Raw genomic sequence first — 13,389 nt, 5'->3', positions numbered from 1 at the left:
TAAAAAGAACAAAACCCATGAAAACTCCTTACTTGAAACAGATTGTTTGGAATAGGCCAATCAACAATGGCCTTGACCTTTTCAGAATCCATACTTATACCATCTTTAGATACAACATACCCCAAAAAACTAATGGTGCTATCACAAAAATGACACTTCTCTACATTAGCATACAACGATTCACGGTCCAAAACCTCAAAAACAAGTCTCAAATGCATATAATGCTCATGTAAACTAGTACTAAAGATCAGAATATCATCAAAGTATATCACCACAAATTTGTTAAGAAAAGGTTTGAGTACCTCATTCATGAGTCGCATAAAGGTGGAAGGTGAATTAGAGAGTCCCATAGGCATGACCAACATTCATACAGCCCCTCATTGGTCTTGAAGGCTGTCTTCCACTCATCACCTTCTCGAACACGAATTTGGTAGAATCCATTTGCAAGATCAATCCTTGAGAAAATTGAAGCTCCATGCAATCGATCAAGCATATCATCAAGCCTTGGAATAGGAAACCTGTACTTGATCATTATCTTATTAACAGCCCTTGAATCTATCACCATTGTCCACTTGCCATTCTTTTTAGGAACAACAAAGGCTGGCACAACACAAGGAGAAACACTCTCCCTTATAAAGCCTCTCTTTAACAATTCATCAACTTGCTTTTGTAATTCATCACTCTCTTTAGGACTCATTCTATAGGAGTGCTTATGAGGAATTTGAGCTCCCGGAACAAAACTGATCTCATGTTGTATTGATCTTAGAGGGGGCAAACCGATAGGTAAAGTGTTCGGGAAAACTCTCTCAAACTCTCTAATAAGAAATTGTACCTCTTTTGGAATCACATGATTCTGTTTAGGCTCATCCTCCACATCAATTGGAACATAGCTAGGCAGCCCTTCCATGATCTCACTCTTCTCATCATTGGATAACAATCCAACCATTCCAACTTCTCTTTTCTTCTTTCGCTTCTCGGGTAGTAACGGTGTGAGCAAGATGGTGTTACCCTCATGGAAAAAGGTGTAAGTATTTGCCTTTCCTTGGTGTTGCACATCCTTATCATACAACCAAGGTCTCCCAAGAAGCAAGTGACAAGCTGTCATTGGGATAACATGGCAGCTCACCTCATCCACGTATTGCCCAATTGCAAAAGGAACTAGACACTTCTTAGTGACTTTAATTTCATGCTCAGAATTCGGCCAAGCCAACCTATAAGGGTTGTCAATTGGCTCGGTTTTCAGTCCCAACTTCGCAACCATTTCATTGGATACAACATTCTCACATGCACCACTATCAATAATAACTTCACACAATTTATTTTTTGTCAAACATCTAGTGTGAAATAGGGATTTCCTCCTCCAATCCTCCTCATTCTTTTCAATATTCAAAATACGCATCATCACTAAACACTCCCCATCTTCCATTGCATCACAAACTAGCATATCTCCCTCATCAACATTCAATTCACTATTTACTGCAACAGAATCAGCATGGTATATTTCTTCCTCAATCTCCTCTATCTCTCTAAGGGTCATTACTTTCCTTGAAGGACATTCAGATTGGAAGTGTCCATACCCTTGGCATTTGAAACATTTCAAAGCATTCTTAGAGGTACTTTTGGATGGTGGGACAGATTGGGTATTTCTTGGTGTGTTGGAAGTGTTTTTAAGAGGGGGTTTTGGTGAAGGTGTGTATGTGGTCTTGATAGGGGCAGCATTGGGGCTACTAGAGCTGGGTTTGTAGTTATAAGGTCTGATATTGGTTTTGTTTTGGTGTGAATGCTTCAAACTTGTCTCACTTCTTAGTGCTAATCTCTTCAATTCAATAAGAGATTCATAAGGATAGAAGCTTACCATGTCTTGGATGTCGAATCGCAAGCCTTGGAGAAAACGCCCTATGATCAGCTCCTCGGTCTCCTCGACCTCACACTTCAATAAGAATTCCTCAAATTCCATGGTGTATTGTTCCACAGTTTTAGTATCTTGTTTGAGGCTCAACATTTTCTCAATCATTTTCTGTCTATAATGGGGTGGCAAGAACACCGCATCCATCTCTTCTTTCATCCTATCCCATTGAGTAATTTGAGGCCTCCCTTCCCTCATCCTTCGTTTTTGCAAATTATCCCACCAAAGGGCAGCATATCCCTTCAACTTCATAGCAGCAAGCTTCATTCTTTTGTCTTCGGACACCTCCCTCAGTTCAAAGGATCTCTCCATTGAGTATATCCATTCAAGATAGGCATCAGCATTGATCTTACCATGAAATTCAGGTAATTCGATTTTATAGTTGAAAGATTCTTCTTGTCTTTCAACACGGATGGGTGGTGGCAAACGCCTTGCCCCTTGGCCAAATCCTCCATGAAACAATCCTCTCCCTATCCCTCTAAAACCTCCACGTCCCAACACAAGGTGTTGGTCCTCTCCATTGAAATCTTCATTAGTCAGTTCCTCTTCATGAGGACTTTGGGTATTTGGGGGAGTATTTTGGATGAGTGTTTCTAAGGCTTCATTCTTGGCCTTAAGAACTTCCATTTCCAACCTCATTTTCTCAATTGCTGAGGCTAGATCTTGATCTTCTAACATGACTTGTTTGTCTTTGTTAAGAGATGCTTGTTGGTTATTAAGCATAACTTGAAAACAAATGAAAGTGAAAGAAGGTAAGATTGTTGGCTCTGATACCAACTGATGGCGTGGTGGAAAGGACTATGGTTTTGATAGAGAAACACGAGTGCTACAGTAACTTGCTACAGGAACTCAGAAGCATTCGTGCTACAGTAACTTGATTCAAAATGTGATGAAAGGCTAAGATAGTTGATGGTGAAGATTAAAATGAAAAAATATAGATGCTTGTTTTTGGAAACAAACAAAACCCAATAGTTTTTGGAAACTAATAAAACCCAAATGTGATTAACACTTTCTTGTTATTCCAAATCTCCCTTTCAAAATACACAAAATCCCTTTATATAGGGAAACAAGAGATAGCCATAAACTCCCTTTGAATGTGTTGTTCAAAGACACAATTTCAAAGGACACCTAACTAGGTTGAAAACAACACATTCAAAGATACACCTAACTAGGTTGAAAACAACTTATTCAAAGGACACCTAACTAAGTTTGAAATAACTCATTCAAAGGCACAATTCAAAGAACACCTAACTAAGTTTGAAAACAACACAAATGAGCTGGAATTCATAGTCAATGATCAACCAAGTGCTCCTTGATTATTGTCTTCAAGATGATGGTTTGAAGGAACCCAAATGGCCCTAAAAGGAGCTGTAGCTTCAGATTGAACATGTCACTCCCACCAAGCCCATCTTCACTTGGACTGTCTTTATTAACTTCACTAATGGAATCAAGGCCAAGGCCCATGTCTAGGACAGCTTGTAAGGCTAGGCTAGATGGACCTCCATCACAGGTGGTACGATTACATGGGGTACCATGGACCATTATTTCTGATAGGGATACTGAGTTCCTTTCACATTTTTGGAAGGTTTTGTGGGGTAAGTTAGGTACTAAATTGCTTTATTCTACTACTTGTCACCCACAAACGGATGGACAAACTGAGGTTGTGAATAGGACTTTAGGAACTTTACTTCGTGCTATTGTGGGTAAAAATTTAAAAACTTGGGAAGATTGTTTGCCATATATTGAATTTGCATATAATTGCAGCATACGTTCTACATCAGGTTTTACTCCAATTGAGCTTGTTTATGGATTTAACCCACAAACTATTTTGGATCTTGTTCGTTTACCTTTACATGAGCTTTCTAGTTTAGATGGTGCTAAAAAGGCTGAATTGGTGAAGTCTTCACATGAGAAGGCTCGAGCGAATAGAGAAGAGAGGAACAAACAACATGCTGATCGTGCAAACAGAGGACGGAAGAAGCTAGTATTTGTGCCTGAAAATTAGGTTTGGGTACACTTTCGGAAGGAAAGGTTTCCCAACCATCGGAAGTCTAAGCTTGATGCACGTGGAGATGGTCCATTTCAAGTCTTGGAGCGCGTTAATGACAACGCCTATAAGATAGACTTGCCCAGTAAGTACGGTGCTTCTGTAACTTTTAACGTTAGTGATTTGTCTCCTTTTGACATGGACGCAGATTTGAGGACAAATCTTTTCGAGGAAAGGGGGAATGATATGGATCCGCCGCCACTCATCAATGGAGCTCAAGGAAGCATGGGGAACAACATAGGAGATCCGTTGGTGCTTCCTAGTGGACCAATTACACGGAGCCATGCCATACGATATGGGGCAGTCATGACTCATACGTTCAAGACCAAGTTTCACAAGAGCTTCATGACTTAGCATTTAACAAGTGTTGTGTGGAACTTGAAGGCGCACCTAGGCTTCTTATAATGCTGGAGGCATGTGCTGATGGTGTGGCAAGGCCGTGCTGAGTAGCACACCTTGGGGGTGCTAGAGTCTGCCTCTTGTAGCACGGGGATGCTAGGTAGCACACCCTGGGCGTGCTATGGTCTGATTTGGACGTGATCTTTATTCTTTTATGCTTTATTTGGTTAGCTATTTTGTTTATCTTTGTATGGGCTTTTGTTATTGGGTCATAATCTATTAGGTTAGCCCAATTATGTTAGTTTCTATTATAAATACTATTGTCTTCTTTGTAAACAAGAACTTTCGAACAAATTGAAATACAGAAATTGTTCATGCTTTGCATGTTTCCTTTGCTTAGAGTGATAGTGAGAGATTGCTTCCTCTAATTGCATCAAGAATTAAGGTAGACTTATCAACTTGTTGTGGCATTTATCTTGTTCTTAAATCTCGATGATTGGTGTTTCCTTTTCATTATAAACGAGGGGTGCCATAGAGGTGAACTTCATCTTGATCTTTGATCCGATCCATCCGATTAGGGGTTCTAGGAATTCATTTCCTTTGGGTTCCGCGTCATTTTGGAGTTGCCACTCTCTTTAGGAAAAATTCTTGAACTAATCAATTCTCTGGAATCGACCAATTCGATTTTAAACCAGTGATTGGGTAAGAGAATTAGATATGGTATCAGGAAGGTGTTAGGCACCTGAACCATCCGGTTAAATCGCGCTGTTATTGTCCATTGATTCACAATGATTAATAATAGAATTCGAATTGAGATGTAAAATGCATTTTAATGCAATTTAGAAAACATGTCAAATAGGCACATAATTACATGTAAAAGCACAAAATAATCATCGAAAGATGGGGAGAGAAGAAAATAATTACAACCCATCTCCTAAGTGTACATTTTACCCATTAATCCCCTTCAAAATTTTCTAACCCAATTAACTATTAAAGCAAATAATTAATAGGAATCTATTATGGACCCCTTACGTGAAGCTTAACACAATGAAAGCAATAAATAGTCATCCATGAACAAGCACATAAATAAAAAAAACATTCACAGAATCATAAAATATAAATTCATTCAATTAATGATAATATGGTGCATGTTTATGTTCATATGCTAATAGTTAATAGGTTAGACCAATAATAATCACAATGCAATAAATAAAAGTGCATAAATTTAAAGGACGAAATATTAAAAGTGCATAAAAGTAAAGAACAATAAATTAAAAGCAACAAATTTAGAGTTTCAACAAGAATTGGGTTCATAGCCTTGATGTTCATCATAGTTGATGAATAAATACACTTGTCACTATCCATTTCATGTTAGTTTATGTTTGTTTAATCCATTATAGGTCGAAATCGCGATCCATAATAATAAAGTTCGGTGCTTGACCAATGGAATACCTACTTGGGACAATTTTATTGATTTTTGGAGTTCTGGACTTCTGAAATGAATGTCCATGAGCCATAAGGGAAGTGGCGTGCGCCACACCAGAAGTGGCATGCGCCACACGTAGTGGCGCTCGGATCTTACCCAAATCAGGTTGTCACAGAACCAAGGTTTGGGTCTTTATTTCATTATTTTGATGTTTCTAGGCTTCTGAAATGAAGGTCTATGCGCCACTAGAGAAGTGACGTGTGCCATTAAGTGTGGCGCTCGAGCTTACTCTGATTAGAAGATACAGAACACGATTTTAGGCATTTTGACTGTAGGAGAAGTGGCGTGCGCCATATGTAGGGGCGTGCGCCCCTTACTTAGTGGCATGTGCCACTTCTGACACAGTTAGAAGCCTTTTGGTTGTTCACAAATTTCTCTCCCAACCAATAAAGAAAAGGTGTTTTCACACCAAAAGAAAATTAAAAAGGCGAAGATTAAGTTTTAGGGCTCTTAAGGGATTACCTTTGCTTAAAGATTCCAAAGATTTTGGGAAAATGAATCAAAGAACACCCAAAAGCTTTGTTCTTAAACTAAAAATCCAAGTTTAAGATTTAATGTGAGTATTTGTGGGTTTTCTGGATCAACAATCAGGGAGTTTTTATCAAAGATGATTGAATGAAACCTAGAATCAAAGTAAAAACAAAAGTTGTACTTTGATTATGGTTAAGTTTTCAAAATAGTAGAGTTTCCCTTTGTTAATCAAAAATTCCTCCCTTTGCACAAATCCCAAGGCCTATTTATAGGCAAATGTGTAACGCCCTGATTTTTCTATGTCTAAAATAATAATTTTATCGGTCTGTGAATAGTACCACCGGTCTGTGAATAGTACCATCGGTTCGGGAATAAGTATCATTTTGGTTCGAAAAAATTACTATCTATGTGTCATATTTTATTTAATATTTTTGGAGTATGCATACTTGATTTTTATGGGTAGAAAATAAATAATGATCTATATGTTAAGTTAAGACGGTGTCTTCGGCACCAAATGTGGCATCTACTGTCGGGTCTCTCGGGACTGGGCGGCGGGTGTTACAAAATGGGAGAATTTTGCCCTAATTTTTAGGGCATAGGTGGCAAGTGCCACCGGTGGGCCCCAAAATTGGACCGGGCCCATTTTTACCTAGTTTGACTAGGTGGCACACAAACGAGACAGTGCACTGAAAAACTGCTTGGCAGACCCGAAGCTCTTCCTGGGCCTAGTTCCACTGCCAAATGCCGGAAAACCCGAAAAAGTAAGAATGGTCAAATAACTCCATTATCTTAACCACAGACCATTGGTCTATGAATCAAAGTTATCGAAATTCCCGATTCAATTTTACATTAAAAAAAAGGTTGTCATCACTGAGCCACTTAGGGGGCAAAAATTAAGCGTCTACAGTTTACCCCCACTTTGATGATATTTTACTTTTTAGGCAAGATATCATCAATGTGTAAAGTAGACGCGCAAGTAAGGAATACTTGCATGATAATTATTGAATTGACGTGTCTGGTTGAGATAGGGCTGGTGTCCTTTAGACCAGTTTACCTTCTTTGAATGGCTCGGATGTAGGAAGTTTGCCATTTTGGCGGCTTTGTTGATGTAGATTGCCTTTTTAGCGCTGTCTGATGGGTGAATTTACGTCATGGGGGTTGACGTCTTTTGTAGCTGATTGTGCCATTTGGCAGCTTTGTTGAAATGCCCCACTTTTGACAGGTGTCAGAAGGGAAAATGACAGTTTCGAAGCTCTGGATAATGGGTGCACCACCTGGGATGACTTGATATGAAATGCGCCACTTTGGGCGGTTGTCACTTTCTTTGAACGACTTGAACTGAAAGAAGACGCCGATTACGACACTTCGAACAGTGGGTGCACCACCTTGGATGACTTGATCTGAAATGCGCCACTTTGGGCGGTTGTTACTTTTGACGTTTGTGTTCTTTGAATTGTTTGGACTGAAAGAAGACACTAGTTTTGACGCTCCGAAAAGTGGGTTCGCTACCTGGGACGACTTTGGTACGCCACTTGGGATGACTTTGGGTGTGCCATTTGGGACAGCTTTGGGTGCCAACTGTATGAAGTACGTGGCTTAAGCTAGCAGTGGCGAGGCTCTTAGATGAGCACATATATGTAAGAATGAAAAAAAGAACAAAACAGAAAAAAATAGAATGTAATGCACATGTCGTGTATGCATGGTATGCAATACTAATGAGTTTAAATGTATGTAGAGAGCTAGCATGACGCCTCTGGCGGGCCAAGGGCGAGAATTCCAGTAAGGCTGGAGAGCTAGCTGCGGAGTTGGATGCAGACTGTTCATGGTTGAAGAGGCTGAAGAGTCCGAGAGTGACAATTCCAAGGAGGCGACCTCATATGTGTCTTGAGACAATTGCCTTTCCTTGTTGCTTCTTCTTCTTTTTATAGTGTAGGCATGCCCGGTTTGGGGATAATACTTTTTGTAAAGAAATACATATATTTCTTATTTATATCAAGGTAAGTGCCAATTTCTTTACACATTTTTGAGTTTACATCGTGCGTTCTTGCATTATAAATGATGCTTGAATTGCTTTTGAGTTTGTGAATCGGGATATAACAAAACGTGAAATTTTTAAGTTTTCTGCCCTTAAGTGGCATGCGCCACTGCAAGTGTCAACTCCATCCTTCAACTTTGCTATAAAAGTTTCTAAAGTACACACTTGCTTCAAAAGCTCATTTCTCATTACCACACGTAGCTCTAACTCAGGAACTACCCAAAAACACTTCGTTTCTTCTTCCTTTCTTTATGGATTGGGCTTTGGTAGTGATGTTTAAAGCACTGTTCCGTTGTCTCACCCGGGACGATTGGAATGCACTTTCTCCTTCGAACTCAATCGGCTGGTGTGAATACTCAAATTTTGAGGCTCAAAAAGCTTATTTTTTCGGACTGCAAACAGTCCGGCCGGACCGGAGGCCATTCAAAAAGTTCACCGAAAGTATGCCAATATGGTACTTGAAACGTCCGGAAAATTACGAGGATCGCAGAACTGGTCCCGGAATATTTTTTGGAGGTCAGGAACTCCCAGAAAAGCCTCCGGAACGAAAAGACTAGCCAGTCCGCCGGCGAAGGCGGCACCGGCCGCCGAACTCGGCGGCGCCGGCGGCCGGTCACGGCTGCGGCTGCCGCCAGACTCGGCGGCTGCTCGGCGGCCGCTGCCGCCAGACTCGACGGTGCCGGCCGCCGGACCCGGCGCAGCGGCCGCCCTCCAGCTCGATTTTTGCCTATAAATGCAGCCCCGGCACTCCGTTTTTACTCACTCAGTCTGTGTTGACGGACGCTCCTTCTCCCTTACGCTCCTTGCGATTCTTTTACTGCTTTTCTGCATTTTAGTATAGGCTTTTTATTACTCTGTTGTTGTGATATTTGGCCACTTAAAATAAATTAAATTAATTAATATTCCCTTAACGAGGAGCTTAATCCGGAGTTTTCAAGCTGAAGCTAAGAAGCGGTCGTCGATTAAATCAGGTAATAACTAAACCCTGTCTATTTAATTTTAGCACTTCATGCATGTTTATCTTCTACTCCTAATTCTACAACTGCATAAATGCATTCACGTCATCATTAGGCAAATAAACTGCCTCAATTAAATATGATTAAGCTTAAATGCTCGGTTAATTCATAATCGTGGTATTAAGGCCTAAATCCGACAATATTGGCCAAAAGTACCTAGTTAATTAATGACTATGGTATAATCGCCTTTATTTCGAACAGTTCGGCTTAAGTCCAATTAATCAATAATTGTGGCTAAATAGCCTTAATTAAACATGTTTTTCTTGGCAATAAATTGCCTATATTACAAATCAATTAATCACTTTTGGCAAACAAATTGCCTATAAAGTAAGATTAACCCTTTTTTTAGCGACAAATCGCTTAAATCCATTTTTGGCAAAAATGCCTTGAATTAATCAATCTTTTGGCTAAAAGCCTTAAAATTAATCATTTTGGCGACAATCGCCCAATCAACATTTTTGGCAATAAATTGCCTGAATCAATCTTTTTGGCTAAAAGCCTTAAATCAACATTTTGGCGACAATCGCCCAATCAACATTTTTGGCAATAAATTGCCTGAATCAATCTTTTTTGGCTAAAAGCCTTAAATCAACGTTTTTGGCAACAAACGCCTAATCAATCAATTTTTGGCAAAATGCCTAAACAAAATGCACAAAGCATACACGCACTCATGCATTAAGCATACCCATTAAAAGCCCTTTTAAAAAGGCCTATCGAACTACGTTGACTTTGATCTTTCATTCAAATGGAAGTACGTAGGCACGTTTGGGATTTAACCCCGAGCAGCAAGTCGAAATCATCGAAATCACTTAAACATTCCATTAGTCCAATTACCTTGCAAAGCATTCATTTTTTGGTTAGTTCATCAATATGACATGGTCTCGGGATCCACCTCGGGTTCGTAGATTGTGCCTTAAACATTGGGATAATCAATCTAATAATTAGGTTAATTAAAATTGGAGTCAACTTAGGGTTTTTCCTAGTTTACCCTAAAATAATTAAACAAGGTGGCGACTCATATATTCACGTGCATTTCTGCCCTTAGTCATATGCATTTGTATGCTTGATGATATTCGGGGGAGGGGTTCACAGCTGGGTTACAACCAGAACATTTGGGTCCAACCTGGAGTTTTATAATGGTTTATCAACCATTTCGACCATTTGGATTTATCTATTATTTGAAGAGTTTAGCATCATTTCCAGGAGGATCCTCGTGACTGAAGAGATTCTGATGGTGCCCCGATTTGACGTTGATTCTGCTTCGATGATTCTACCAATGTTTTATTTCTTAGCTTATGAGATTCCTTCTTATGACTTCAGAGCTGATGTCGTGCCCCTGCATCCTCTTATAGATCGTGCATTAGAGATGGACCACGCTAGTCCATATTGGGCTCCACTTGTCTGCTTTAACATCCTGAGCCAGTACTTATTACTTAACGACATTGAGGTTATGGCAGCCTTCGGCTAGTGCCCAGAATTGAGCAGATAGCTAGGCGACACAAGCCATTTCCACTTATCTTTATTGAGACGTTGACTTGGCTAGGAAATTGCACTCGGGACCCTTATTTGGTGTTTGGTCCGACGTGGAGCCCGCTTTTATTGCAGGTAAATGCATTTTTTTTTCTTTTTTTTTTTTTTTTTTTGCAAAGCTTTAACTTTTGCTTAAATCGCCTTTGCGGGTTTTCGACTTAACGAGCTTTTTCTTTTTGCTTTTCTTTTTCTCTTTTTTTTTGAATGCATTTGCAGTTGTGGGCTTATGAGAAGCTTTAAGTGATGGATCCCTATCAGATCATCTGATGTTTGATTACCGATCGAGAGTCTATGTTCGACGCCACCATCGTTTGACCGGCGATACCATTGAGGACTAGACTGTTATCTTTAATGGTCTCACTGTTAAGGATGTCAGATGGACTGGCCCCTGGTGGTACATAGAGCGAGTTAAGTTTCTTCTTATACGCTTTGCATGCCCTTGTGTGGACTGACTATGGCGGTAGCTTATTACCCTAGCTGTGTGGCTAGGCAGTACAGCCGACATCAGAATGTCCTTGATTATACTCAGTTCGAGGGTGGATTGATTACTCAGCGGTTTCTATCTCGCTTTATTGCCACTTGGCCCAGTCGTATGTATGTCCCCATTTCTAATGAAGCCGACTCTTCTTCTTCTTCTTTGTACCACTCGTGGTTACAGGCTTATTTTGAGGTCGAAGCTAATTCCGAGTTTGCTGATTTACTAACCGCTAGATATCTATTAGGACCTGGCATATAGATGCACTTATCCTGCTTTCTAATGGTATGTACTAGACAATTATTAATAGTGCAATTATATGAATGTATGCACTTAATATTTATGAAATGCCTTTTGCTAAAATGTTTGAGATATTTCTTGCTATTCCATGCAACAATGTAAAGTTACATCATTTGCACATCAATAAGAACTTAACATGATAAGCTTTAAAGTTAATAATAACACAAAAGGTGAATTTTATTAATTAGACTTTGCCATGAATGTTTTGTTTGATACATAAAATTTCTTCAACCTATCCAAATTGACTGGCTTTATGAATTCATTGCCCTCCATGTCTGATACCTTCACTTACCTTTTGAGAACATTTTCTTGATCAAAAAAGGACCTTCCTAGTTAGGCTTAAATTTTCCTCTCAGGTCGTGAACGTTTGGTCGCATCTGTTTTAGGACCAAATCTCCTCCTCTGAGCAATTTCGGATGAACTCTTTTATTGAAGTGCTTAGCCATTCTCCTTTTATATAATTGATCCTATGAATCGGGCATTGAGCCTCTTTCCATCTAGGAGGGCTAATTAATGGTAATGACCTTCGGCCCATTGGCATTCTGAAATCTTAGGTTCCATCATTATGTGCAAGGATTGAACTTCTGTTTCTGTTGGTAACTCGGCTTCCATTCCATAAACTAACGAGTAAGGAGTTGCCCCATTCACAGACTTGGTGGTGGTCCTATAGCCCCATAAAGCATATTGTAACTTGTTTGCCCAATCTTGATGATTTTCTGTTGGTTTTCTCAATATCTTTTTGACATTTTTATTTGTGGCTTCCACTGCCCCATTCGCTTGTGGATGATATGGTGAAGATTTATGGTGTTCAATTCCATATTTTGCCAACAATTTTTTCACTTCTACTTGAAATTCAACTCCATTATCTATCACCATATGAGGAGGGATCCCATATCTACAAATCAGGTTATTTTTAATGAATTTGGTCATTTGCTTGGTGCTGATGTTCTTAAAAGTTTTCTGCCTTGACACATCTCGAGAAATAGTCCACTACCACCACTATGAATTCATGTCCAATAGAAGCAGTGGTGAAATTTTACCAATGATATCTATTCCCCAAGCTGAAAATGGTTATGGAAAAATAGAAGGATGTAATTCTTAAGGTGGAATGTAACTCGGGTCTCCGTAAATTTGACATTCGAAGCACCTTTTCATAAAAGAAATACAATGAATCCCTTTTTATTGTTGACCGAAAGAATCTTTGTTTGAGAATCTTCTTTGCCAATGCTTTTTCGCTCATGTGGGTATCGCCAACCCCTATATGGACCTGTTCCATTTTTTTCCTCAACTTCCTTCCTTGATATATATCTTAACAATACCTCATCTGACATCCTCTTATATAGTTGATCATCTAACACTGCAAACTGTAATGCTAAACATTATAAGGCTCTCTTGTCATCTCTAGTAGCTGAGTCAGGATAAACTCTCTTGGTCATCCACTGCAGGACATCATGAAACCATGGCTAGTCCTCTTCCTCGATATCCATAATTCTCTCTCCTTCATAACACGCGATGCTACCCGAAGATATTATAACTGGCTTTTTAGGCATAACTAATCTCCCTACCAAGGTGATGCAATTTTCGCCAAAGCGTCTGGAACTCGGTTGTTCACTTTGCCAGTGTGTGTGAAGGTTACTCTCATGAAGTTCTGAATAACAGTAAGCAAGTAGTCCATATAAGGCTTCAACATGTCTTCTTTGACTTCCCAATTTCTATTAGCGTGCTCGATTACTAGTTTTGAGTCATCAAAAAATTCGACTTCTTCAGCTTTGACAGCAATCAGA

The 13,389-nt window shown here is 39.6% G+C and overlaps 2 protein-coding genes across 2 annotated transcripts; both read right to left on the bottom strand.

Moving 5' to 3' along the window:
* Positions 1–307: 307 nt before the first annotated feature.
* Positions 308–2,584, bottom strand: LOC149494287 (uncharacterized). The gene is made up of 2 exons (XM_089725452.1): positions 1,396–2,584; positions 308–1,305 (listed from the first exon to the last, which is right to left on the bottom strand). The coding sequence occupies exons 1-2, from the start codon at positions 2,582–2,584 to the stop codon at positions 308–310; spliced, it is 2,187 nt and encodes a 728-aa protein (XP_089581578.1).
* Positions 2,585–12,115: 9,531 nt separating this feature from the next.
* Positions 12,116–12,481, bottom strand: LOC149494286 (uncharacterized). Its single transcript, XM_089725451.1, has one exon. The coding sequence runs from the start codon at positions 12,479–12,481 to the stop codon at positions 12,116–12,118; it is 366 nt and encodes a 121-aa protein (XP_089581577.1).
* Between the last annotated feature and the right edge of the window lie 908 nt (positions 12,482–13,389).

The sequence above is a fragment of the Jatropha curcas genome, chromosome 8, assembly GCF_041381405.1.
Source record: "Jatropha curcas cultivar XTBG-Jc1 chromosome 8, XTBG_Jcur_1.0, whole genome shotgun sequence".
NCBI classification, from domain to species: Eukaryota; Viridiplantae; Streptophyta; class Magnoliopsida; order Malpighiales; family Euphorbiaceae; genus Jatropha; species Jatropha curcas.
This window is presented reverse-complemented; position numbering and strand designations above follow the sequence as displayed.